The sequence below is a fragment of the Nicotiana attenuata genome, chromosome 10, assembly GCF_001879085.1.
Source record: "Nicotiana attenuata strain UT chromosome 10, NIATTr2, whole genome shotgun sequence".
Taxonomy (NCBI): domain Eukaryota; kingdom Viridiplantae; phylum Streptophyta; class Magnoliopsida; order Solanales; family Solanaceae; genus Nicotiana; species Nicotiana attenuata.
In genome coordinates this window covers 16844959-16872357 of record NC_031998.1, presented here as the reverse complement: position 1 = coordinate 16872357, position 27399 = coordinate 16844959, and the positions used below count along the sequence as shown (strand labels likewise).

General features: G+C 39.7%; 1 protein-coding gene and 1 pseudogene across 1 annotated transcript; both read right to left on the bottom strand.

Annotated features, from left to right (window-relative positions):
- Window positions 1268-4154, bottom strand: LOC109233074 (calmodulin-7). Its single transcript, XM_019398826.1, has 2 exons — window positions 3948-4154; window positions 1268-1968 (listed from the first exon to the last, which is right to left on the bottom strand). Exons 1-2 carry the CDS (start codon window positions 4021-4023, stop codon window positions 1595-1597), a joined length of 450 nt encoding a protein of 149 aa, XP_019254371.1. The 5' UTR covers window positions 4024-4154; the 3' UTR covers window positions 1268-1594.
- On the bottom strand, window positions 5770-10927 carry LOC109233073 (annotated as a pseudogene).

Below are 27399 nucleotides of genomic sequence, written 5' to 3'. Positions count from 1 at the left end.
TACAACCAACTAGCCCGCAAATAATATGCTAAGATTCAACATCCAACTCCAATAGGTTCTCAAAATTACTATTTAATTTTTAAAAAAGATTCCTCAAGCTTTTAAGTTAATTTTCGAATCAGTAATTGTAACTCAAATATAGTTCAAAACCAAATCCATTTGGGTGGTGAAAACTAGATTTTTAACAAGCTTAAATATATTGGTTTAGATTCCGAATTTGATTTTGTGAGAAATTTGGAATGGATATTATCTAGAATTGTTAGAAATAGTATAAGAAGGTTGTATATAAAATTTGAAGTCATTTAATGGAGATTTGGACTAATTTTGAACAAGAATTGAAACTGAAAATCGTGGAAGAAGTTCGTCTACAGACGCTTGTATAAAGGTGTATAGAAGTGTATAATAGTGTATAATATGTGTTTATACACTCATATACACTATTATACAATATTATACATAATTATACAAAAAACTGACTTCGTCTTCTTCCTAGCGTTTTTTTTCTGAAATTTAACTCAAATCTACTCAAAATCACTTCAAATTTAAATTTTGAACTCCATTTGATATCATCAATTCACAATGAAAACTTCCAGATCTGAAAACTCTAGCTTCGTCAGTGGCGGAAAATTAGAGCTGAAAATTAGAGAGGAGAAAAGATATGATGAAAGATAGATATAAAAATTATAGAAGATAGAAGATGACTACGGGAGATAGATCTAAAAATATAGAGGATAGAAGATGATGGCCTGTAGAGAATGAAGAGGCACATGGAGAGAGAGCCTTTTGGGCGTGTAGGGAAAAAAAGAACTAGTTTAGTGATTGAAATCTTTCCTTCAAATTCCATACAAACTAGGCCATACCGGGTAAACTTAAAAAATATGGGCCATTTTTTGTTATAGTGTGAAGTCAAGTGTATTTTCTTGTAATTTTTTCCCTAAATATTAGGGAAGTAATTTAAATTACAATTTTATCCAATATAAAAACTGATTTTTAAAGGACGTTTCGCTATGGGCTTCGTTCTTTTAATATAGTATATAGATATAATTATATTTGACCAGCGAGCTTCAGTTTTACACGTCAAAAAACAATGAGAGTTATTCTCCCACAATGGCCAAGAGGACCCCTGGGAGCATGGAAGCCAAAAGTGTTTTACACAAAACAAAACCCAACTGTATTTCCACAAGATGAATCTTGCTTGCTTAAAAAGAAAATTGAACATTCTAACATAAAATTGAAAGGCAAATCAACACGAATCAGAAGTCAGAAATAAAGAGCAAACATACACAAGAATCTGGAATATCAACAAAATTAGTCACTCAGAATGAAAATCTCCAATTGTCATAAGTTCAAAATGCTGGAATTTAAGAAGAAAAAACCAAGACTTGCTGACAAACAGAGCAGACAAGCATATACTGAAGAGTAGCACTACAAAACAATGCGAGTACGAAAACAGGCAAGCACCCAAACAAAGCTAACAACGTCAAAGAACGTATCCTAACCAAATATAGAAATCTCATCCAATTTATCTGCCCTGTTTCCAGCTTCTTTTTTTGTAATTTTTTACTTCTAAGAATGAAGTCGAGTTGATCAGTTCTCACTTGGCCATCATGACTTTGACGAACTCCTCATAGTTGATCTGGCCATCACCATCCACGTCAGCTTCACGAATCATCTCATCAACTTCTTCATCAGTAAGCTTCTCGCCTAGGTTTGTCATGACATGGCGCAGCTCGGCTGCAGAGATAAATCCGTTCTGATCCTTGTCGAACACTCTGAAAGCTTCCTTGAGCTCCTCCTCAGAATCAGTGTCTTTCATCTTGCGAGCCATCAGGTTAAGGAACTCCGGGAAATCAATGGTTCCATTTCCATCAGCATCTACTTCATTGATCATGTCTTGAAGCTCAGCCTCAGTTGGATTTTGTCCCAACGACCGCATCACTGTCCCAAGCTCCTTAGTGGTGATGCAACCTGTAGCATATTTCGCAATAATACTAAATATGTATAGACACTACATTATAATCATACAGTACTTAAAAAGGCTTTTTATTCTCATCTTATTCATTCTACCAGCAAAACAATGGTCCGGATCAAACTAGAAAATTTAAGACAAGTACAGAATAACGAGAATAGCCGAATATAGATTTCATCAAAGAGACTGAAAGAGATGAAAGATGTACGATAAAAGTAACACATCATTAACCGCCTCCACGACTTCAATTTATAAAATATAAGGAAGAAGAAACAAAAGTAGCTATTCTGTTTTAGGTGTTACAAACAAATTATCTTATGTAACACTGCTAAATCTGAAACTTCGTATGGAAATATTTATCAGCTAGTGGGTAAGAAAAGCAAACATAAGTAAATATACTCAACATACTGGAAAAAGTCACTCTGCACCAGAATAATGAACTAACTGCTGTGTACAACAACAACAACAACAAACCTAGTGTAATCCCACAAGTGGGGCCTGGGGTGGGTAGCATGTACGCAGTCTTACCTCTACCTTGTGAAGGTATAACTAATTGCTGTATAGATATAAATATAGATGGGGAAAATCAGTAATGTCTCGGGAACGGTGACTATGCCCGAAATGTCTAAAGAGGATTGAAGTTAGAACATTTCATTTAACCATATGAGTCAACATCCTTCGTAAAGACAAGTATAAACATTCTCACAAGTTAAAGCATTGTACGAAAACTTACACAATTCCACCACCAACAAGTTATCATATTGAACAAAATGGATTATATCCATTATATACCAAAAAAATCATGAATCAACAGAAGGACCCCTAGTTAGGGAACACTAAGAGGTTCAACCATTCTAAGAGATGTTAACTGATTTCAGCCAAATACAATTTCAACAGCACCATTCTGATGCAATCCCCAAATTGCCCATTTGTCAAAACTAAACAATCCTCAAGTTCCCACAATCAATCAAACAAGTTAACAATACCAACAAGGACTACTGTTGACCAACACTCAAAATCCACCAACTTCACATAGATAAACCTCACATCCATTTCGACCACAAGTTGAAGCAAAACCAAGGTTCAAAATCAAATCTTTATCAAACATATTCCAAATGAAAACAAAGAAAGAGCATCTCCAATGTCATTTTGAAGCGTAAGTTCTCCACGTATTGAAACAAATTGACTACCATCCTCACCATGAAAAGATGCTAGGTTTTGGCGGTGGGTGCATTTCTATCAATGGTCTCCATTCCAACTATGAGGCTCAATCGAAAATAGCCTCTCTACCTTCACAAGATAGGTGTAAGGTCTGCGTACACACTTGACACTACCCTCCCCAGATCCCAGTTATGGGACTACACCGGGTATGTTGTTGTTGTTGTCTCCATTCCAACTATATCTATTGAATGGAATAATCTTCCCTAATATTTATGAATTTATAATAAGTTTAAACTCATTTTCACAAAGGGGTACACTTCATTTCAATGGTCTTCCACACTCACTTAAAAATTGGATCCACCTTTTTTACTGTGGTGTCCGGGTCATCTTGCTTGCACCTTGACTATTCCACCAGGTACTTACGACCTCGAATCCACTTATCCTCACTCAACATCAAATCACTCATAGATCACAAATTGGTCAAGGAAAGGCAACACAACATGTGGATCTAGCCCTTCAAATCACACTGCTTTTAGCTCAAACCATATATATATATATATATATATATATATATATATATATATATATATATATACACAAACAATTTAAATACATACATAAATATATAATAGAAAGCAAGGACTCTGACCCATTGACTCTAAATCTAGGATCAAATTTAGGCAAGGCGAAGAAAAAATAATCACATAAATAGGAGAAAAAACAACAAATTTAAGAATTTTGGCATCTGGGTGTTATCAAAAGTGATTAAAGATTCAATTTTTATTCAAAAAAATGTTAAGAATAGTGAAGAGCTGACCATCTCCATCCTTATCGAAAAGGCTGAAAGCTTCTTTGAATTCAGAGATCTGATCATCTGTGAGCTGATCTGCCATTTCTTCTTCTTTTAGGATATTCAAAGGGAAGTTTGCAAAGTGGAAAATGAGAGAAAAATGGGACAAAGATGATTGAGAAGAAAAATGAACAAGTGCGTGGCAACTTGGAAATACGGGGTGGCAAATATAAATGGTAGTAATTGTCCAAAATTTTGGAGGGGTTGTGGGTTTGGGGTGGGTGGGCATCTTATGCTTTTCCATTTTTTTTCTTTTTTTCTTTTTAATAATTATACAACAACAATAACGACAACCCTGTAAAATCCCACAAGTAAAGTCTGCGGAGCGTAATGTGTACGTAGACCTTACCCCTACCCGAGGGGATAAAGAGGTTGTTTTCGAAAGACATTCGGCTCAAGACAATGATACTATATCAGTACCATCAATAGAAAAATCATGAAATAATGACAGCAACATAAGAACCGGAAAATAGGTGAAAAGTAATAATAATAACCAGTAAATAAAGTCTGGTACAATAAAAACAGAGAATAGTGTGAACACAACATTAACCACTAGAAGTCGGAGACACAATCCTATCGGACTAGCCTCAACCACCTCCTAACCTACAACCCTAATGCGCGACCTCCACACCTTCCTATCAAGGATTGTGTTCTCGAAAATCTAAAATTACATCATGTCCTGTCTAATCAGATCTCCCTAATAATAATAATAATAATAATAATAATAATAATAATAATAATAATAATAATGTTCGCCTGTGTTCGCACCTCAATTATGTCATACCTTGCATTAATAGATAACTCTACCAAACAAGCTTGAAACTTTTTTATTTCTTATATAATATTTTTGTTTATTCTTAACTTCATATCGTAGAAGGGAACAAGAATTTGCTTTTATACTTGTTTATTTATGAGTTTATGGAAATTTTGTTTAGTCAAGATATTACACTTTTCTCTCTTATTATTGCTACTGCCATCTCAATTTACTTGGCACTATTAGCACTTTTTCATGTTTACAGATTAGCTGGCTATTTTGTTCTCACTTTTTCAACGATATGATTTGTTGTGTCCATTTGATTAAAAAAAAACAAGTTGTTTCTTAGTTCTTACTATGGCATTCTTTGCAATATTTTCATATTTAGCTTTTGTATAAAAAAAAATATCTTTTCTTTCTTAAACTCTATATTCAATTGAATAATATCATTCGACAAAACCAGTCTCTCATTTTGAGTGACATATTGGTTGTCTATTCTTGTGGTACATCGCAAAAAGTACTCCGTATAAAGCAAAATTAGCATTCACCTGTCCTGTCCTTAAATTGAAATTAGAGAGAACTTTATCAATTATTCATTAACCGAAAATTTTTATTTTGTGACTCACACAACCGACACTAGTTGTGTGAGGCCTCTTTTTTGTGTCACAACTGTGTGGTTCCAGAATTTTTGTGGACCCAGATGTGTAAGATATGGGTCCCACAAATATGTGAAATAAAAAGATGCCTCACCTAACTAGTGTAAGTTGTGTGAGACACAAAATAAAATCACTTGCGGAAGGGGGTTATTCAATAGATCAAAATTATTTTTTATGCATAAATGGTAGAAATGTTGAATCCCCTTGGCATGTTCGTGTGTTTACTTTTTTCACTTTGGTAAAACCAGGCTCTGCCACCGCTTATAAGACAGGCTTTTACATATAAGAGCAAAAAGGTTACAAAGGACTCATCCATGCCTCTGATTATTCCTACCTTATAGTTCAGAGCAAGCAGAATTCTCTGTCTGAGGACTTTCTGTGAAAATAAAGTGACAAACTCTTTGGATCAGATAGAGTTGTGAAACAGACTCAGGTTAGACTCTAAAGGCACCATAAAAATATGCCTTATAAGCCTGAAAACCACAACTAAGAACTGATGAAACTTCTTTGATCACTTCCTAGATTTCTTTCTTGATTTCGATGAAGGCTTGGATTGCTCGGTGCTTGCATTCTGAGAGGCTACTTTGGAATTGGCTGGCTGGTTCGATTTTGTATCGTTACTTATCGCTGCCTCTTTCGTAACTGCTCCCTGAGAACCTCTAATTTGAGCTGCTCTCTTGTCCTTTCTCTTTGGTCTATAACTAGACCTTTCCCTCTTCGGAAGCCACCTCTCTGGATGAGGTGGAGGCCCTGGGTTGGCTGGATCGAAGCCCTTTGGGTATTTCGGTTTTCTCTTCCTCTTTTGCTTTGCCTTATCCTTGCTCTTGGGTTCAGTGACACCGACATTAGGAACAGTCTCAACATGCTTTGCACCTGAAGTTTTCTCCAAACTATCGACATCAATAGATTTCAAGCCGGGTAATGGTTTTAGTTGCTTCTCATAAGCTTCTGCTTTCTCTACATTTCCATGGGCAGCAGTCTGGATCAACCCAACCAATGCCTCAATACTTCCATGGCTTTTCACAAGCTCCTCATATAGGCGTGCCGCCGCCTCCTTTCTTCCATGCCTCAACTTAAAAGCAGCAGCCTCCTGCATGATGCTACTGAGCTTATTGTTTTCAGTCATCGCATTTGACCACCATCTGATGGCAGAATCAAACACAGCATCGGCACCATCAATATCTCCTGCCTTTCCTTGAGAGAAACGAGGGTCGCAACAGTTGCAGGTTTGTGTTGGATGTCAGGAATTTTTGCCAGAGACTCAGCTGCAATCTGAGGGTGGCCAGCAGCGGCAGCAACCTGTGCCCTTGCAAGCAGGATGACTTTGCACTTGTCAGGAAACTTATCTGCAAAATGTCCTAGTATTTCTTCAGCTTTACCAGCTTTATTCTCTCGCACATGCACAGCAGCTTGAAGAAGTACTGGCATCAAGCTACCAGGAAATAAATCCGGTAAAACTGCAACGAGTTCTCGAGCCTGTAATAATCCATGAACTAAAATTAAGCATCTAAAGAAGAACACGCAATAACCAGCCGTAGCTCGGGGTCTTCTTTTTTGCTTCTTATGTATTGCCATTTAACCTTGAAAAAAGAAAACAAGAAACAAAATGAAACGTTAAGGTTTCAGATTAATTACCTGATCCATCTTATTAGAATGAAGTAGCAGTAGCATCCTATTGGTGTATATAGCTTCCCTTTGCTTTTGAGAAAGCTTCAAGTCCAGTCCACGAGCAAGCTGGAACTTTTCTGGTCCATCACTTTTCTCTACTAGCTTATCAAGTTTCCTTAGGCCATCAGATACATCCTTAGGACCTTTCAAAGCGATGAGGTTATTTACTGCCACAGCAAGTGACGGCTCATCTGCCAAATTTCTTTTCACGAGGTTGGTATAAGATGCAACAGCTTCTTGTGTGTTTGCTAGAATCTGGACTAACAGATAGATATTCATGTATTTGCAACACATCAAGGCAAAGAGAAAAGTCAAAGTCGTGTTATAAAATAATTTTACCTGTTGAACATATGCAAGTTGAACAGCAATGGGTGCCAATTCGATTTCAACCTCATCATCAGCTAAATTCTCCTCCATTAGTGTTTCCTGACCAATTCTGTTATTTCACCAGCAAAATCAGCAAGTTCTCTCATCTGTGTCCAAGCACATACTAAGAACTGGAAGTTCCAAACCCTACAGTCAATACAGCACAGACAAGCACTACATGGAAACAGAATAGGCAATCTCTTATCACGGTTATTAATATTTGTTTCAGACTTGTGGTACTAGGCACACAGTGTAGATCCTTGATTCAGGTAATTGCCCTTCAGCAGCACAGTGTGTAGCTTGGGTTATATTAATTAGCTTAAAGGAACATGTTCTCAGCTGATTCAACACTTCTTGATGTTGAATTACTCTTAACTGTTCCAAATCAACTTTGTCAAAAGAATCTCATACTAAATACAAGATTTAACAAATTCACTAATACTTAAATACCGTGCCGGTGACATGTATGACCTTGTAAATTATAAGTTTCAAAAATCTCCTACCTTCGAGCTGACAATAGCAGTTGCTCAGCATCCTTGTACTTCTGCCTCTCATTAAAGAGCAGGCGGTGTTATATGCCAATTCAAAATTGTTAGTTGCTTTAACTCTGATGGAATCCAGAGTTCCCTGCACATCAGAAGCTCTTCCAGCAGAAACCAAACCAGCAACAAGATTAATTTCTAAGGAGTCTATCTGGGACTTTTGGAGCTTTTGATATATATCCACAGAAGCTTCCATCTTTCCCAAACGATATAAAATCTGAGATTCCAACAGCATTGATGCAGTACTTCCTTCTTGCCCCTTTAAGGACTCCAACGCCTGATCCAGTTTATTTTGCCTGTATAAGCAATAGGCCTTCGAAAGAGCAACATCACAATGAAAAGGAACATAAGAGATAACTTCCATTGCTGAAGAAAAATAAACTCTTGTCCTGGTAAGCATAGGGGTTTGTAGTAATGGTGAACAACAAAATCATATTACTAAATCTCCTTACAATTAAATTCATAGCGAAGCACTGAGAAACCAGATATTTCAGAAAGTAATTTTTATAAGGATTTTAGTGAAGTCATCAAGAACTTAAAATTCTTCGCCAAATAATCCAACTGCTGTGATATCCAAAAGTTCAGTCATAGTGACTCTAGATCCTTCTTGGGGGGGGGGGGGGGGGGGAATAAGTAGGTAATGCATCTGGATCCTAGGCGCATTATCTGGTGTAATTATATGGATATTGACCCTTCCGTAAAGTAACATATCTATAGACATTACACAGCCAATGAGGGTATGGGTGATTGCGTTCCAGTATGAAAGTAGTAACATTTGAATATACCAGAGCACTTCTATATGTATGGTATGTCTTTATCTAATATAGAAACATCATTCCAATAGTTTGGCCTTATATGAAAGAAAGCAATGTTTATAAAGCTAAAAGCTCTTACCAGACATGTAATAGAATCCTCTTTCTTGGTTGTCAGTTATCACCGATCTGCCGATTAACCAATTTAAGCCTTTCTCACTCAATTATTTTCATTTCTGATCAGCTTCTAAAGCTTTATAGTACAAAGAGAGTTGCATCTACCTACACGGCTACACCATATTCATGTAAAACAAAATGTTTTGGAACTGATATTAGCAGATATTTATGTCACAGCAGAAAAAAAGTGCGACTAGGATCACAAAAATAGCTCAGATAATCCAAATATTTAAGTTCCCTTTCAGGTGAAATTTACAAGTTAGGTTCTTAAGGAACTCGAGTAATTGCTCTCTGCACTGAAGTTACAACAACACTTCAATCACGAATTAGTTAGGTTTTTCTATTAAAAATCTATGCATCCATTCCCCTCTATCCAGGCCCGTAAAATTAGGATCCATGATAGTTAGACTATTTTTAGTCTAGCCTTTCAACCTGCAACAACCCTTCTCATTTATCCGAACTCGGCACCAGCTATGTTAGGCAGAGTTCAATGGTCAAATATTTATCTGGAAAGTTTCTTATAAAGTATAAATTACCTTGAAAAAGCTAAGATCAATAGCAGCTTTTTTGGACTCTTGAATAGCAACTAGCGCTTCATCAATACTATCAGCTTTGATTAATGCCACCACTTTACAGCGAATCGCATCCTCATCTCCAGGCGCAACAGCAAGAACTTCAAAACAAAATTCATAAATTTTCATCAAACGAAGTTCACAAATTCTTTGTGTTCAAGATGGTATGCACAATCTAGCAAACAAATGATACAACTCGGAAATGAACATGTTAAGTATAAGAAATTGAACTAGTTATAATCAAAGACTTAGACTGCTTGTTCATATAAACAAAATTCATCATATTTCATCACATAAACTCAGAGAGTGTCATAATTTCACCGAATTAAATACTTCCACTTAAAACCTACATACATCAACAAATAGCAGAATTCGGAATGAAAATCTGCAATGCAAGTGAGATTTGACCGCTTATTCACATAAAACAAAATTCATAAAATTTCATCGAAGGAACTTTACAAATTCCACAAGTTCTTCAAATTCAGTACTGTATACACAATCAAGTACACAGACATGAAAAAATAACACCATTTCGAAATGAACATGTGAATACAAGTGAAATTGCACTGACATTGATTTGAAACATCAACGGCTTGCTCATACAAAAAACTTCAACGTCAGAAAAAAAATGCACGTGTGTGATGCATGTGCAATTGAACTGATTTTGATCGGAAACTTTGACGGTAAAATTTCATTAAATTTCACTAAACGAAATTTCAGAGAAAGGTCATAAATTTATTTAATTTACGACTGTATACACAATCAGATACAGAAGCATGAGAAAAATAGCAGAATAAAAAAATGAAAAATGTGTAATGCAAGAAAAATTGCAAAATTCCCTAAATTTCATTGTACGAACTTCATGAAATATCATAAACTTACTAAATTTACGACTGTATACACGATCAAGTACGGATGCACGAGAGAAATAGCAGAATAAATAAGTGAAAATGTGTAACGCAGTAAATTGAGTTAATTTTGATAAAACTTCGAGGGTAAAATTCATTAAATTTCACTAAACGAACTTTAGTAAATGTCATAAGTTTATTAAATTTATTGAACTTAAGACGGTATACACAATCCAATACAGATGCATGAGAAAATAGCAGAATAAATAAGTGAAAATGTGTAATGCAAGTAAAAATTGCAAAATTAATTTCTCATTAAACGAAGTTAAGGAAATGTCATAAATTTGCTAAATTCATTGAATTCACGAAATGCGAGTAAAAATTGAACTGACTTTGATCAGACACTTTGACGGATTGTTCATACTCGGATCGTTGAATGTGGCGATTGAGCGATGTGAAAAGATCTTCGATGCCAACGGCGCCAACTGTCGCCGGCGAACCCTTGGGTTTGTCTTTAGGCTTCGGAGCCATGCTCAAAAGCACTTTTTATTTTGACAAAAAAAGTACTTGTATAAAAAGATATTTCTTCCCAGAATCAAGTTTAGCAAAATATGATATGTACTAAAATAACTTACTTACTTTAAACCTAATGCTTAGAATTAGAGATTATATTATTGAACACTCCTAATGTATAAATATTTCTTTTTTATTTTAGGATATCTTCATAATATATGGTTACTTTTGGGATGAATCCTTTTATATTTGTTGAATGATTTATTTATATATTTAAATTATCTTGAAATAATTAAAGTAATTTTAATTTTATTTTCATATTTTACTTAAATAAAATAAAAAAATTTAATTAGGCGTAATGGCTTCCTGGCCACTTAAACTTGTAGGGCTTTTGAAAGCCGATACATGAACTTTGAATTTTTCCATTTGAACACCTCTACTTGAGAAAATGTTTACTAATAAACACTTGTCATGATGCGTGTTGTTCAATCGTTGCTGACATGGATTTTATGTAATATTTTATATAGCCACATCTTCCATTCATTCACATTTGTGGCCACATGTATGTTCAAGGTCCCACTCCTTTTTTTTGTTTTCTTTTTATTTTTTTGGTCAAATTAATTTTTTCTGCATAAAACCCTTGTACCCCAAGAATTGCTTCCTCCTTCCCTGTTGCAAGATCTTCTAGAGAGACAGTACGTGTGTGTAATTCATCGCGCAAGCGAAAGCCATAAAACCACCTCCCGAGCTTCCACCATTGTACACGTACTTGCCTTTGTGAAATATTGCAGTTGCTTAGGACTTCTACTCCCTCAGAACCCGCCTGAAAAATATTCCCGAATTGAAATCTGACACGATTTTTTCTAGCAAATCAGCAAAAAATTTCAACAAATCAAAAAGCAACGAACACTGTTGCTTTTCAATTTCTTATTACCCATTCTTACTCCAAAAATTTATCCCGATCTCTTCCATCTTTCTTGATTCGATGAATTTACTTTTTGATAATGGATGTTGACTTTTCTCTAATATGGAGTTTTTGAGTGTGATTGATGGTTAAAACTTAAAGAATAGTCAGATATGTGGGTTGAATATGGAGCTTTTGAGTTTGATTTATCAAAATTTTGGTTATGGCTTTAATTAAGAATAAATGACAAAGACGGGAAAGGAAGAAGGTGAATGAAGGGGGTGGGGAGATAGGGGGAAGATAAATGGAGGGGGTGGCTTTTCTCTAAATGAGATGAACTTTTCTATTTTTTTAAATTAATTATTTATCTTTTTTTTTAATTATTTATCATATACACGCGCTTAACACCTACGATTAATACGCAATTGGCCACATCAGTTATAATATTGCCACATAAGCATAGTCAACGGTCAAAGGTGTATATTAGTAGACATTTTCTCAAGTAGATGTGTTCAAATGCGAAAATCCAAAGTTCATGTATCGGCTTTCAAAAGCTCTACAAGTTTAAGTGGCCAGGAAGACATTTCGCCTATTATTTATTTATTCGTATAATATTGACTATTAAGTAAAAAATTTCATGTCCTTATTCGTAATTTGATACTTAAAAGTATTTTTTGAAAAGCTTGGCCAAACACAAATTATTGCTCAAAAGTGTTTTCCAGATTGATTAGTCAAACACAAACTGCTTATCTCTAAAAGTACTTATTTGAAAACCACTTTTAGAAAAAGGACTTCTCAAAATAAGCAGATTCTTTCAGCTTGGCCAAACAGGGTTGCGGCGTATGTTGCTGTGTGTCATGACCCGGATTTTCCACCCTCGGGAGTCATGATGGCGCCTACTAATGAGAGCTAGGCAAGCCAAATTTAATTATTTTTTCATTAGTACCATAATCCCTGTTTAACAATTATCGGCAATAATATAAAAGCAACGAAATTAAATAATAAGCGGAAGTCCTAAATTATAGAAAACTGAATAGAAATGCGGAAAATCCACATAAGCCTCTACCCAAGACTGGTGTCACAATACTCACGAACTACTAAGAATACTAAATACAATCGTCTGAAAGAGAACATAAACTGTTTGTCTCGAATACAATGAGATAACACACTAAAATAACGGATAGAGGAGACGTCGGGCCTGCGGACGCCTGCAGGGCTACCTCGATGTCTCGCTGGACTGAAGGCCTGCTCCCACACTACTGCTGCTGCTGCCCGAAACCTGGATCTGTGCAAAATAGCACAAAGTGTAGCATCAGCACAACCGACCCCATGTGCTGGTAAGTGTCTAGCCTAACCCCGGCGAAGTAGTGACGAGGCTAGACTGGACTACCACATAAACCTGTGCAATTATATATATACAGCGGAATCGAAATACAAGGCAAGTAAAACAATGTGGGAGGGGAAGCATGCTGTGGGGAGATAACAATTTCAAATATAAATGGACTAACACTAAGGAAAAGCACAACTCACACAACAATAAGGATCAGAGATCAACAAATGCACGGCATCACCCTTCGTGCTTTTACTCTCATCCTCACCAAGCAATAATATAAACAAACATGCACGGCATCACCCTTCGTGCTTTTACTCTCATCCTCACCAAGCAATAATATAAACAAACATGCACGGCATCACCCTTCGTGCTTTTACTCTCATCCTCACTAAGCAATAATATAAACAAACGTGCACGGCATCACCGTTCGTGCTTTTACTCTCATTCCTCACATATAATCAATAGAATAGGCACGGAATGGCGCATCGTGCGGCACATCATCACCCTTCGTGCTTTACACTCTTTCCTCACAAGAAAGAAACAATGCACGGCATCACCCTTCGTGCTTTAACACTCTTCCTCACCCAAACAACAATCACAAACAAGGGCAAGGGAATAATAAAACAAGAATAGAAGTCTCGGCAAGGGTACACAAACAACAATTTAAAAAAAAAACCCGGCAAGGGTACAACATCAATAACCAACAACGTCCCGGCAAGGGAATAAATCATTAACTCTTTTCTTTCTTTCACTTTCATCTCATAGTTCACATTATCACTTGAGCCAATGCTCCAAAGAGTTACTTATCTCATATACCTTCACAATTTGTATTTCAACCCGAGCCAACGCTCCACGAAGTTTCAAGATCACAATTTCTTTCACAAGGTCTTTACAACATATAGAAGTCATCAATTAAGCATGGAAGGCATACCAACAACCAAACTATTCGCAAAATAAGGACTCACGGTCATGCTAGACACCAATGTATAGATACTCGTCACCATACCTATACATCGTACTCGACAATTAGCAAGTATCAAATAAGACTCAACTCCTATTCCCTCAAGCTAGGGTTAAACCAAACACTTACCTCAACTTATGCCACAATATCCTTCTTCATTCTACGCCACCAATAATGTTGCCGCAAATCCTGATACATCTTCACGACGCCCGGATGAATAGAGTACCTGGAACTATGGGCCTCCTCTAAAATCAACTCTCGAAGCCCATCCACATTAGGCACACAAACTCGCCCCTGCAATCTCAAAACTCCATCCGCATCTAAGGTAACCTGCTTGGCACCTCCTCGCTGCACCGTGTCTCTGAGGACACATAAATGGGGATCATCAAACTGCCGATCACGGATACACTCCAATAATGAAGAACGAGCGACCGTGCAAGCTAATACTCGGCTAGGCTCAGAAATATCCAGCCTCACAAATCGATTGGCCAAAGCCTGAACATCCAAAGCAAGCGGCCTCTGACTGACCGGAATATAAGCAAGACTGCCCATACTGGCTGACTTCCTACTCAATGCATCGGCCACCACATTGGCCTTCCCCGGATGATATAAAATGGTGACATCATAATCCTTCAACAATTCCAACCATCTCCTCTGCCTCAAATTCAACTCCTTTTGCTTTAACAAGTACTGAAGACTCTTGTGATAAGTGAACACCTCACACGCCACGCCATACAAATAATGCCTCCAAATCTTCAATGCGTGAACTATGGCTGCCAACTCTAAATCAAGCACTGGATAGTTCTTCTCATGAATCTTCAACTGCCTCGAAGCATAGGCAATGACCTTGCCATCCTGCATCAACACTGCACCAAGCCCAATACGGGAAGCATCACAATAAACTGTATAAGGCCCTGATCCTGTGGGCAAAACCAACACCGGTGCCGTAGTCAGAGCTGTCTTGAGCTTCTGAAAGCTCGCCTCACACTCATCCGACCATCTGAACTGGGCACCCTTCTGGGTCAATCTGGTCATCGGGGCTACAATAGATGAAAATCCCTCCACGAACCGTCTGTAGTAGCCTGCCAACCCCAAGAAACTCCGAATCTCTGTAGCTGATGCTGGTCTAGGCCAGTTCTTGACTGCCTATATCTTCTTTGGGTCCACCTGAATACCCTCAGCTGATACAACGTGACCCAGAAATGCAACTGAACCCAACTAGAATTCACACTTCGAGAACTTAGCATATAACTGACTATCCCCTCAGAGTCTGAAGAACCACTCTGAGGTGCTGCTCGTGCTCCTCCTGGCTGCGGGAGTATATAAATATATCATCAATGAACACTATCACGAATGAATCCAAATAAGGCCTGAACACTCGGTTCATCAAGTCCATGAAAGCTGCTGGGGCATTTGTCAACCCAAATGACATAACCAAGAACTCATAATGCCCATACCAAGCGGAAAGCTGTCTTAGGAACATCAGATGCCCTAATCCTCAACTGATGGTAACCAGATCGCAAGTCAATCTTGGAAAATACCCTGGCACCCTAAAGCTGGTCGAACAAATCATCAATCCTCGATAGTGGATACTTATTCTTGACCATTACTTTGTTCAGTTGCCGGTAATCAATACACATTCTCATTGACCCATCCTTCTTCTTTTCAAATAATACCGGCGCATCCCAAGGAGACACACTGGGTCTAACGAAACCTTTCTCAAGCAAATCCTACAACTGCTCTTTTAACTCCTTCAACTCCGGCGGGGCCATACGATATGGTGGAATAGAAATGGGCTGAGTGCCCGGAACCAGATCAATGCAGAAATCAATATCCCTGTCGGGCGGCAAACCCGGCAGGTCTAAAAGAAAAACATCAGGGAAATCACAAACAACGGGCACAGAATCGATAGAGGGAACCTCAACACTGGAATCCCGAACATAAGCTAAATAAGCCAAACACCGCTTCTCGACCATACGCCGAGCCTTCACATATGATATGACACTGCGGGTAGAATGACCTGGAGTCCTTCTCCACTCTAAGCGAGGCATACCCGGTAAAGCTAAGGTCACAGTCTTGGCATGGCAGTCCAAGATAGCTTGATAGGGTGATAACCAGTCCATCCCCAATATGATATCAAAGTCAACCATATCTAAAAGCAACAGATCTACACGAGTCTCCAGACCCCCAATCACCACAACACAAGAGCGATGGACTCGATCGACCACAATAGAATCACCCACCGGCGTAGACACATAAACAGGAATACCCAATGCATCATTAGGCATGATCAAATACGGGGCAAAATATGATGACACATACGAATACGTAGACCCCGGATCAAACAACACTGAAGCATCTCTATCACAAACCAGAACCGTACCTATAATGACTGTATCTGAAGCCTCTGCCTCGGGCCTAGCTTGAAGAGCATAACATCGGGGCTGGGCCCCACCATTCTGATCTACCTCCCTGGGACGGCCTGCTGCTGGCTGGCCTCCACCTCTGGCGGTCTGAGCTCCACCTCTATGACCTCTACCTCCACCTCTAGCACCTCTACCCCCACCTCTAGCTGGCTGGGCGGTCAGTGGGGCAGCTGGTGCCTGAACCATGGCACGAGAACCCTGGTGCTGAGAACTGCTCGGTGCTCGAGGGCAAAATCTGGCAATATGACCCGTGTCACCACAAGTGTAACAAGTCCTCGGCTGCTGAGTCTGCTGGCCCTGTCGACCTGAATGACCACCACGGAAACTCAGAAGTGGCGACGCACTGATAGGAGCTGGCGGTGCACTGAATGGCTGCTGATCAGAATAATGCCCACGGAAACCACGATCACCTGGGGCACCCTGAGAAACCTGGAGGGTTGACTGGAAAGGCCTAGAAGGCTGACCCCTATCATAAGAATCTCTGCCTCCGGATGAGGCACCACTGAATCGGCCTTACCGACGGGGTCTTTTGTCTGCTCTATGACCACCCCCCTCGTCGCAATACCACTCTCGATCTTCCGGTCCGACCANCGGCCTACTGCTAGATGGCCTCCACCTCTAGCGGTCTGAGCTCTACCTCTATGACCTCTACCTCCACCTCGAGTACCTCTACCCCCGCCTCTAGCTGGCTGGGCGGTATGTGGAACATTTGGTGCCTGAATCATAGGATGGGGACCCTANTACTGCGACTGAGTACCCCTCAGCCTCGGACAAGCCCTCCTGATGTGACCCAACTCACCACACTCATAACATCCATCCGAACGCTATGGCTGAGGAAACTGAGGCTGATCGTGGCAGCCTGAATGACTACCCCAGAAGCTTTGGAGCGGCGGTGCACTGATAGGAGCTGATGGTGTACTGTAGGACTGCTGGTCAGAATACTGCCCACGAAAACCACGATCACCTGATGCACCATGGGAAACCTGAAGCGCTGATTGGAAGGGCCTAGGAGGATGACCCCTATCATACGAATCTCTGCCTCCATATGAGGCACCACTGAACCGGCCTGACTGATGGGGTCTCTTATCTGCCCTATGACCACCCCCTTGTGACAATACTATCTCAATCCTCCGGGCCACATTGGCCGCCTCCTGAAAGGATATCTCGCTCCTAGCCTCTCTAGCCATCTGGAGACGAATAGGCTGAATGAGTCCATCAATAAACTGTCTCACTCTCTCCCTCTCAGTAGGAAGTATAACAAGAGCATGGCGAGCCAAACTCAATTAAACCTGGGTCTCGTTACTCGGGTGACTGTCACTGGAGTCCCTCGGTTTCGGAGACGCTTTCGAACTGCCCGTCCGACGTAGGACCCTCTCGCTGGTGTAATACGGGAGAAAACTTCTCCAGAAATAGATGTGCGAACTACTCCCAGGTCAAGGCTGGAGATCCTGCTGGTCTAGCTAAACAAAAATCCCTCCACCAAGTCTTGGCGGATCCAGACAACCGAAATGTAGCGAAATCAACCCCATTGGTCTCAACAATACCCATGTTCCGAAGAACCTCGTGGCAGCTGTCCAAATAATCCTGAGGATCCTCGGGAGATGCACCGCTGAAGGTAGTAGTGAAGAGCTTGGTAAACCTATCCAATCTCCATAAAGCATCGGCAGACATAGCTGCCCCATCACCGGCCTGGGCTACCACACCCGGATGAGCTGCTCCAACTGGCTGAACTGCTGGAGTCTGAATCGGGGGAGCTACCTACTCCGAAGTATGAGTAGCAGGAGTCTGGGCCCCTCCTCCAGCCTGAGAGACGGCTGGTGCTACAGGAAGCAAGCCTGCTCGGGTAACACTCTCCATGAGACCCACCAATCGGACCAGAGTGTCCTGAAGCACTGGGGTAGCAATAAACCCCTCTGGGGCCTGAGCTGGGCCCACCGGAACTGCTGGGGCTGGGGCCGGAACCTCCTTGTCAAAGTCAACCTGAGGCTCCGCCACTGGTACTGCTGTTCGGGGCTGAGCCTCGCCCCTGCCTCGGCCTCTAGCACGGCCTCGGCCTCGCTCTATGCCCCTAGTGGGAGTTTCCTGGGGCTCGGACTGTTGATCAGAAGATGAGGAAGCGCGTGTTCTCGCCATCTGCGAAAGAACAGAGTAGAAATTCAATTAGCGTTGAGAAACCAAACCGCACGACAAGAAAGAACAAATGTGAAACTTTTCCTAACTTGGTAGCCTCTGGGGGATAAATACAGACGTCTCCGTACCGATCCCTCAGACTCTACTAAGCTTGTCCGTGAGTTGTGAGACCTATGCAACCTAGAGCTCTGATACCACCTTGTCACGACCCGGATTTCCCACCCTCGGGAGTCGTGATGGCGCCTACTGATGGGAGCTAGGCAAGCCAACCCTTAACTACCTTTAGCATTAATCAATTTACTTCTTTTAACAATTATCGGTAATACCATGAAAACAGCAGAATAAAGTAAATAAGCGGAAGTCTTAAATTAAAGAATCTGAACAACAATGCGGAACTCAACATAAACCTCTACCCAAAAACTGGTGTCATATACTCACGAACTACTAGGAGTGCTAAATACAACCGTTTAAAAGAAAATTATAACTGTTTGTCTCGAAATACATGAGATAACAGACTGAAAAGAAAGATAGAAGAGACGCCGGGCCTGCGGATGCCTGCAAGGCTACCTCGGTGTCTCGCTGAACTGAAGCTAGCTCCCGCGCTACTGCAGCTGCTGCCCAACACCTGGATCTGTGCAAAAGAGCACAGAGTGTAGTATCAGCACAACCGACCCCATGTGCTGGTAAGTGTCTGGCCTAACCCCGGCGAGGTAGTGACGAGGCTAGATCCAGACTCCAGACAAAACTGTGCAGTTATATAATATATTGCAGAAAATAAACAGGTAATGAGCAGTTATAAGGGAAGGGGGTAAATGCCTCGGGGAAACAGTTCAACTTAGCAGAAATTGAATAACACATGAAGGAACAATACAATATCTAAAACCATATGATAGCACTACTGTTGCGGCGCACAACCCGATCCGTACTTTAACTATAACTGTTCCGGCGTGCAACCCGATCCATACGTTTAACTATAACTGTTGCGGCGCGCAACCCGATCCAATAATTATAAGATATACCTGTTGCGGCGTGACACCCGATCCAATCAAATTTATGTTGTGGCGTGCAACCCGATCCACTATAGATTATGTTGCGGCGCGCAACCCGTTCCAAATATGCATAGCTTATCATGATCATAACCACAGACCTCGGTAGAGGATCAATCATAAAATACTCTATCCCAGCAAGGGAACTCAACAGTACAAGTATAGTCATCCCGGCAAGGGAGAACCAGCTATATCCAATCTCAATTCGAATTTAGCATTTCTATTATCACCATTTCTAACTCATAATCAACTTTCACAAAAATAAGCTAAACCTTGCTCAACAACACAAGTCTATTCACTGTTTCATCCATAGTATCATTCGAGAACGAAATAAATGTCAATTTAAGACTCACGGTCATGCTCGACACCGGCGTATAGATACTCTTCACCATGCCTATACACCGTACTCCACAAGAAACACATAACAAATATGACTCAACTCCTAATCCCTCAAGTTAAGGTTAAACCGAACACTTACCTCGATGCTTTGAAAAATCAAGTCTCAATTATGGTTTTACCCCTCGATTCCGCCACCAATTTGCTCGTATCTAATCACAAGTTACTTAATTACATTAATAAACACTAAATGAATCAATTTGAATGCATAAAAAATAAATTTTTCAAAGTTTTTCCCAAAAATTCCAAAATGGCCCCCGGGCCCACGTGGTCAAAACCCGAGGTTCGAACCTAAACCCGGCTACCCATTCCCCCTCGAACCCAAATATGTAATTTATTTTGAAATCGGACCTCAAATTGAGGTCCAACTCCCCAATTTTTTTGAAAAACCTAGGTTCTACCCAAAACACCCAATTTTCCCATGAAAATCTTTGATTTGAAGTTGAAATCATGTTAGAAGATGTTGAAGAGTGAAGAAAATGAGTTAGAAATCACTTACCAATCGTTTTGGAGAAGAAAGTTTATTTGGATCGCCTCTTATGTTTTGGGGTTTTGAAAAGGGTAAAATAACTGAAATTCCCGTTTATTTATACCCCTCTGAAGCTCCCTGTGCGGACCGCGCAAAAAGGACCGCGGCCGCACAGGCTTCCCTGAAGACTTGCAGATCATAGCCCCGTGCGGACCGCACAAGGCCGACCGCGGCGGACCGCTCAAAGGCGACCGCGGCCGCGCTGGCCCCTCCGCGGCCGCACACGATTTCTCGCAGACTGCGCAAGAGGGTTCAGAGGCCTGCAATGTTTCCTGAACCTGCGACATCTGATCTTTTAAGTCTAAGGCATCCCGGAACCTTCTCGAAACTCACCCGAGCCCTCGAAATTCCAACCCAAGCACACACACAACCTCAAAAATATCCTACGCACTTATTCGTGCGATCAAATCGCTAATATAACATCATAAACATCAAATTAAGCCTCAAAATCCATGATTTCTTCCAAAATTTCTTAAAACATCAAACTTTTCATTTTAAGTCCGAAACACGTCAAACGACGTCCGTTTTCAACCAAACATTACAAGAAGTGCTTAAACCATATATAAGACCTGTACCGGGCGCCGAAACCAAAATACGGGCCCGATACCATCACGTTCTATTCAAATTTCATTTCCAATTTCCTTAATTATTTTCAGAAAATAATTTTACTCAAAAATTCATTTCTCGGGCTTGGGACCTCGGAATTCGATTCCGGGCATACGCCCAAGTCCCATATTTTCCTACGGACCCTCCAGGACCGTCAAATTATGGGTCCGGGTCCGTTTACCCAAAATATAAAATAAGATAAGCTAAATAAAAAATATGAAACAAAGAATTATATAAAAATTAACAGAAGTTTGTAAGATAAAGAACACATAAATTTAATTACCTTATGTTCCAGACCAAAACCATTAGAGAAAAGAAAGCTTTCAGATGATGGTTTACAACACACTAATCTTGTAACAGATGCCTACAAACACCACATACAAATTAAAGACGGTGTATAATACAAATTACTTTGGAATTATATTCAAAGTTCTAATAAAATACGTAAATACAAAATTTAACTACTAATATAATGTTTACAAATGCGTAAATGCAAAATTCAACTACTAATACAAATAAGTGCATGCAAAATTTATTTATTTTTCTTTAAAAGAAAGAGAATCTGAAACCCTTTATGTGAATGCAAATTCAACTACTAATACAAAGTTTACAAGTTGAACGTAAAATTCAACTATTAATATAAATACGTGCATGTGAAATCAACTAACACAAAGCTTTTTGCTCTAAGAAAGAGAAAGCAAAACCCTTAGTTTTGTGCTGCCCGGACAAGAGTTGTTTTAAGGGTGAAACCTAAAAGGAGACTAAATATAGTTGGAGTTGAACAAAAATCTTTTCTAGTGTGTAATGAATTTGAACGAAAAGTTTTCCTACTATGGTGTGTACGATTTTTTTTTAGATTGTTAATATTAGGAAAATAATTAATCAGGGAAATAATTTATGGAAATAATTAAATGACTATTCCTTAATAGTAGAGAATTAATTAGATTACTATTTTTTAATATTAGAAAAATAATCAAATGAATATTTTGTCCAGTATAAACTTTATTTTTGAAGGGTAAAAAAGACGAACGATATTTCGGTAAGGGCCTTCGTGCTTTTAATATAAACTAGTCTTAGTGTGCGCGCTATGCGCATGTACCCTAGATCGATAAATATAAAATCTAAAGAAATCATGTAATATATATATTGACATGCAATTGGCGGGTGTCATTTCTAAAGTATTTTTAGAGCTTCATGATGTGTTAAAGATCATATAATATATATATATATATATATATATATATANATATAATATATATATATATATATATATATATATATATATATATATATATATATATATATATATCTATATTCATTTATATTTTGTACGTAAATTTTATAATAGAAATAGTGTTTGATATATAAGTAGTAAAGGACAAATTCTATATTCACAAAGTCAAATTAACATAATTTACCAGAGAACGAAAGTCACACTAATAAGGCAATATTACTTCAAATATGACCGCTTTCATTTAGCCATAAGAGAAAATAACAATAAAATTTAAGAATAATTTACATAATCTTGTGATGGCTGAAGAATTTATGTACTAAAAATGACATGAAAATCAACAATAAAAATTAAGAATAAATAATTGAAACATCTATTCTTAGACATTGTGATAAATAATTTGAGACAGATGGAGTAGAAATTAATTCTTCATATTAATTGTATATTGGCTTATTTAAACTCTAATTCCCCATCTAACTTTACTTTTAAAATAATCAATAGTACTGGATAAGAAATAATAAATGGAAGAACCAATAATAGTATTTCTTTTCTTCAAATTAAAAAGTAATAGCAATTCTTCATTTTTTTTACTTTAATGTCTTGAATACAAATATAATGTTTAGTGGTTAGATATTAAAACATTGAAACTTTGAATTACTAATACGTAGTTCAACGTCAATATTAATTGTTATATTTGGTCAAAAATATTAGGATTTTGAAATATAAAAGAAAAATTTTAGTTGATTTTAATGTCCTAAATATCCAGATTTCCTTCTATAATAAATAAAGTTTAGTTAATTTCAAAATCCTAAAGTCACGACCCAACCCCGCACTGGTCGTGATGGCGCCTCTCGTGAAGACGAGGCCAGCCAACTAACCCAACTTGTCTTTTCAAAAATAGTTAAACATTAATAAGCAATTTAAATGCGATTCAATGATATAACTAACGGAAGCACAAACCCGACACAACCCTAATCGGGGTGTCACAAGTCACGAGCATCTATAAGAATGTAATTACATTTACAAGTCTAGAAATACACTGAACAGGAATGATGAAAATCATAAAAAGAAACGGTGCTGCGAACGCTAGCAGTCACCTCGCTAAAACTACTACAGCTCTGCCTCCAAACAGCCAATACCCGCTACCGGGTGAATAAATACCTGCGACTGCACACGAGGTGCAGGGAGTAAAGTGAGTACTCCAACTCAGTGGTAATAAAGGTAAATAACAACTGAGCAGTAAGAAATCACGTAAAGCAACCAACATGCTGCATAGAAGCAGGGTACAATCCTTTGAGAAAACAGTGAAGCTGTGAAATCTTTAGAAATATATTGGCTCAGTTTAAATCATATTTGAAAATGATCTTTTCAACAGTTACGAAACGATTTCAAAACAGTTAGTGCTGATAAGCACAGAAAAATCCGCCCCTCGGGCATAAATACCGCAGTATAACAAGTAAAACGGCAAGTAAATATGCAAGATGAGCACATAAAAGGTCGCCCCTCGGGCAATATCTCAAAACAGTACCAGCCGCTTGGGCTCACTCTCAGAAACACTCTCAGCCCCTCGGGCTCTCTCTCTCTCCCTCTTTCAGCTCCCTCTCAGAACAGTATCATATAGTAACCACTGCGGCGTGCAGCCCGATCCACATCTCACTGCGGCGTGCAGCCCGATCCATATATCGTCGACGGCGCTCACTGGGGGTGTGCAGTCTCTGGGAGGTGCCCCTTACGGCCCAAGCGCAATATCAAGCCACCTCGTGGCTTATAACATAAGGCCTGAAAGCCTTCTCATATCACTCACAAGGCCTGAAAGCCTCCTCACATCACACTCGAGGCCTGAAAGCCTCCTCACAACACACTCGAGGCCTGAAAGCCTCCTCACATCACACTCGAGGCCTGAAAGCCTCCTCACATATGGCCCTCGGCCCCACTCAGTCCAGAAAACATCATAAGCCCCTTAGGCATCAATAAAATAGTAGTGCTCAGCCCAAACAACAGTGGAAATATCATTTAAGTCTCAAAGTTCAATTAAAGCGGCTGAGTTTGTAAAACAGTATAAACAACAGGACTGAGTTCAAGTAGTATATCAAAATAGTGAGGAAACAATGATAAAAATCCCCGAAGGGTTCAGATAATTGGCACGAAGCCCAAATATGGCAATCGGCCCAAATCATGATGATAACAAATAAGTTTCAGTCAAAATACGCGGTAAAATCCTCAATCGGGACGGACCAAGTCACAATCCCCAACGGTGCTCTACCCCACGCTCGCTATCCGGCGTGCAAGTCACCTCAAATCCTCCTGTGCGAACGCGACACTAGTCACGCGAACGCGATGCATACTCCCAGGACCTTCCGCGAACGCAATGCTATAGACGCGAACGCAAAGCATAATGACTCAGGGGCCCAACTTCCTTCTACGCGAACGCAGGATCCAAACCGCGAACGCGAAGCTCTGGAACTTTACCTTCCGCGAACGCGGACCTACCTTCGCGAACGCGAAGGCCAAATATGGCCTGCAACTGCTGCTGCATTTTCTGCATATTTTTCCAAGTTAAAACTTCCCGTTAGCCATCCGAAATCACCCCGAGGCCCCCGGAACCTCAACCAAAAGCACCAACACATCCTAAAACATCATTCAAACTTGTTCCAATCATCAAAACACATCAAACAACACTAAAATCATCAATTCTCACCGAATTCAAGCCTAAGTTCTTCAAAAACTTCCGAAACACGCATTTGATCAAAAATGCAACCAAAACGCCTCCGAATGACCTGAAATTTGCACACACATCCCAAATCACATAACGAAGCTATAGCAACTCTCGGAATTCCATTCCGACCCTCGAATCAAAATCTCGCCTATCGACCGGAAATCGCCAAAATACTAACTTCGCCAATTCAAGCCAAATTCTACACCGGACCTCCAAAATCACTTCCGATCACGCTCCTAAGTCATAAATCACCCAATGAAGCTAACCAAATCATAAAAACTCCGATCCGAGCTCGTATTCAAATAAGTCAACTCTTGGTCAAACCTTTCAAATTCCAAGCTTTCAACTGAAACTGTTCTTTCAAATTCATTCCAAATTTTCCTGAAAACCAAAACCAACGATCTACATTAGTCACAATACTTAACACGGGGCAAGTCATGCCCGAGAACTGGCGATGGAAGTGCAAAAGCTCAAAACGACTGGTCGGGTCGTTACATCCTCCCCCACTTAAACACACGTTCGTCCTCGAAATGTACCCAGAGTTGTTCTAGAAGCCAACCAATAGCTGAATGACCTTACCAAGCATATACCCGAGGGTGATCCCACGTCACCCTATCTCATATAGGTCCGCTAATACATTTTAACTAAAATCACACAATCCAGTCTAGCCCATAAATCATTGAACCACATTTCACTTTCCGAAATCGTACACAAGATCAGAACCTCACATCTATGTCCAGAATAAGTCCGAACCGGCTGTAATAACCCCTGCCTGCAACCTCAAATGCAATTATCTGATATACCAACACTTCCATATACTGCCAATAATAAATGAAACACGCAATAAATCACTACCATTTCACAAATCAGCCATCCATAAGGTTACTTCTCCTTTGGCAAGGACCATAGAAAATTTCTGAACCGAACCTCGATATTTATCCTTCCAATAAGCTGAAATCAAATCCGTTCGTATTCATTAATGACCCCAACGATCACCTCGAATCCAACACACCTCTCTGGTGACATGACACATCAATACAGGCCTAAGCCACAACTTACATAATTCGCGCACCAATAAGAAACGGTCTGAATACCCTCAAATCATGAAAATGACCCCCAGACGAAAGAGCTGTACCTCAAGCTCATCTGTACCATCACAACACAAAGCTGAGACCCCGTCTCACATCATAGAAATAGAACACATGAATCTACCCCGAAAGGTTATGTTTCCACATAGCCTCAATGCGCGATCCTATCCAAACACTGTTACACATGAAACACCTCGAGCCACTATGATCAAAATCGACAGCCACGCACAATTTGATGTCGGGAACCGAAACAAATCATTACACCCACGGTGAAACAAGTAACACATACCACGTAAACCCGATAGAACATATCTGATACGCCATTCACCGAGCAACTCCTAATTACTCTTCCCGCTCGACTTCCATTATGAAATTCTGATAGAACCGCACCATAGGTGCCTATAACAACAGATTGTAACATCTCACAACACTGAGAGATAACTCATAGATCCCCCTAATTGCTAATAGCTCATTAACAACCGAATCAATACATCCCTCGCCAGCAGCAACTCGAAGTCAACAAGCCGTCTCGATGCCGGACACATATCCATATAGGTCTCCCAATGGACTACACATCAACTCTAGTTACCCACATAGATAAATAATCCTTCGAAGGCTCACAATGACTGAATCATAGCGCATACTAGCATCTGACTAATTTACCCACATTTTGTCATCCACAACCACGAGCTAACCCGTATATGAGAACTTCCAATCTCCAAGTCCATAAAATACACGAATTACCATATCTGTCCCACTTTCGCCACTCGCATATATATCTCACCTCTAGTACTCAATCATTCCACGAGAGATACTCTAAGATTCTTCTGTGCTGCCCAGCAGACTCGAATATCAGCAGCCGATCTGACAATAAGTGCTGCAATACTACTGAAGTGCTATCAACTTAATCACATTACCCTTTTTCTGAAACCTATACTCTCGTCAAATCACTTCCAAATAACAATACCATTTCCTTAACCATCTGAGGCTACCCGCTGCCTAAGAGTGTTATGAACTTCCTTTTAGAACTGAACTGAAACCTCATACACGCAAATCTCGATCCTCCACAACATACCGCCTATACCACACCATCCAAGGATAACAGGAAAACTTTTATCTCCCTTCCAAGCCGCAGACATCTACACACTCAACTAGCCAAGAACTTCCATTGATCCCATCTCGAAGAAAAATCATTACACATCATA

Bases quoted from the DNA above. Each gene is read 5' to 3' on its own strand.
- LOC109233074 (XM_019398826.1), bottom strand. From the start codon at position 4,023: ATGGCAGATCAGCTCACAGATGATCAGATCTCTGAATTCAAAGAAGCT. The intron at 1,969-3,947 runs GTCAGCTCTTCA...AATATGCTACAG, and splicing joins TTTCGATAAGGATGGAGATG to GTTGCATCACCACTAAGGAG.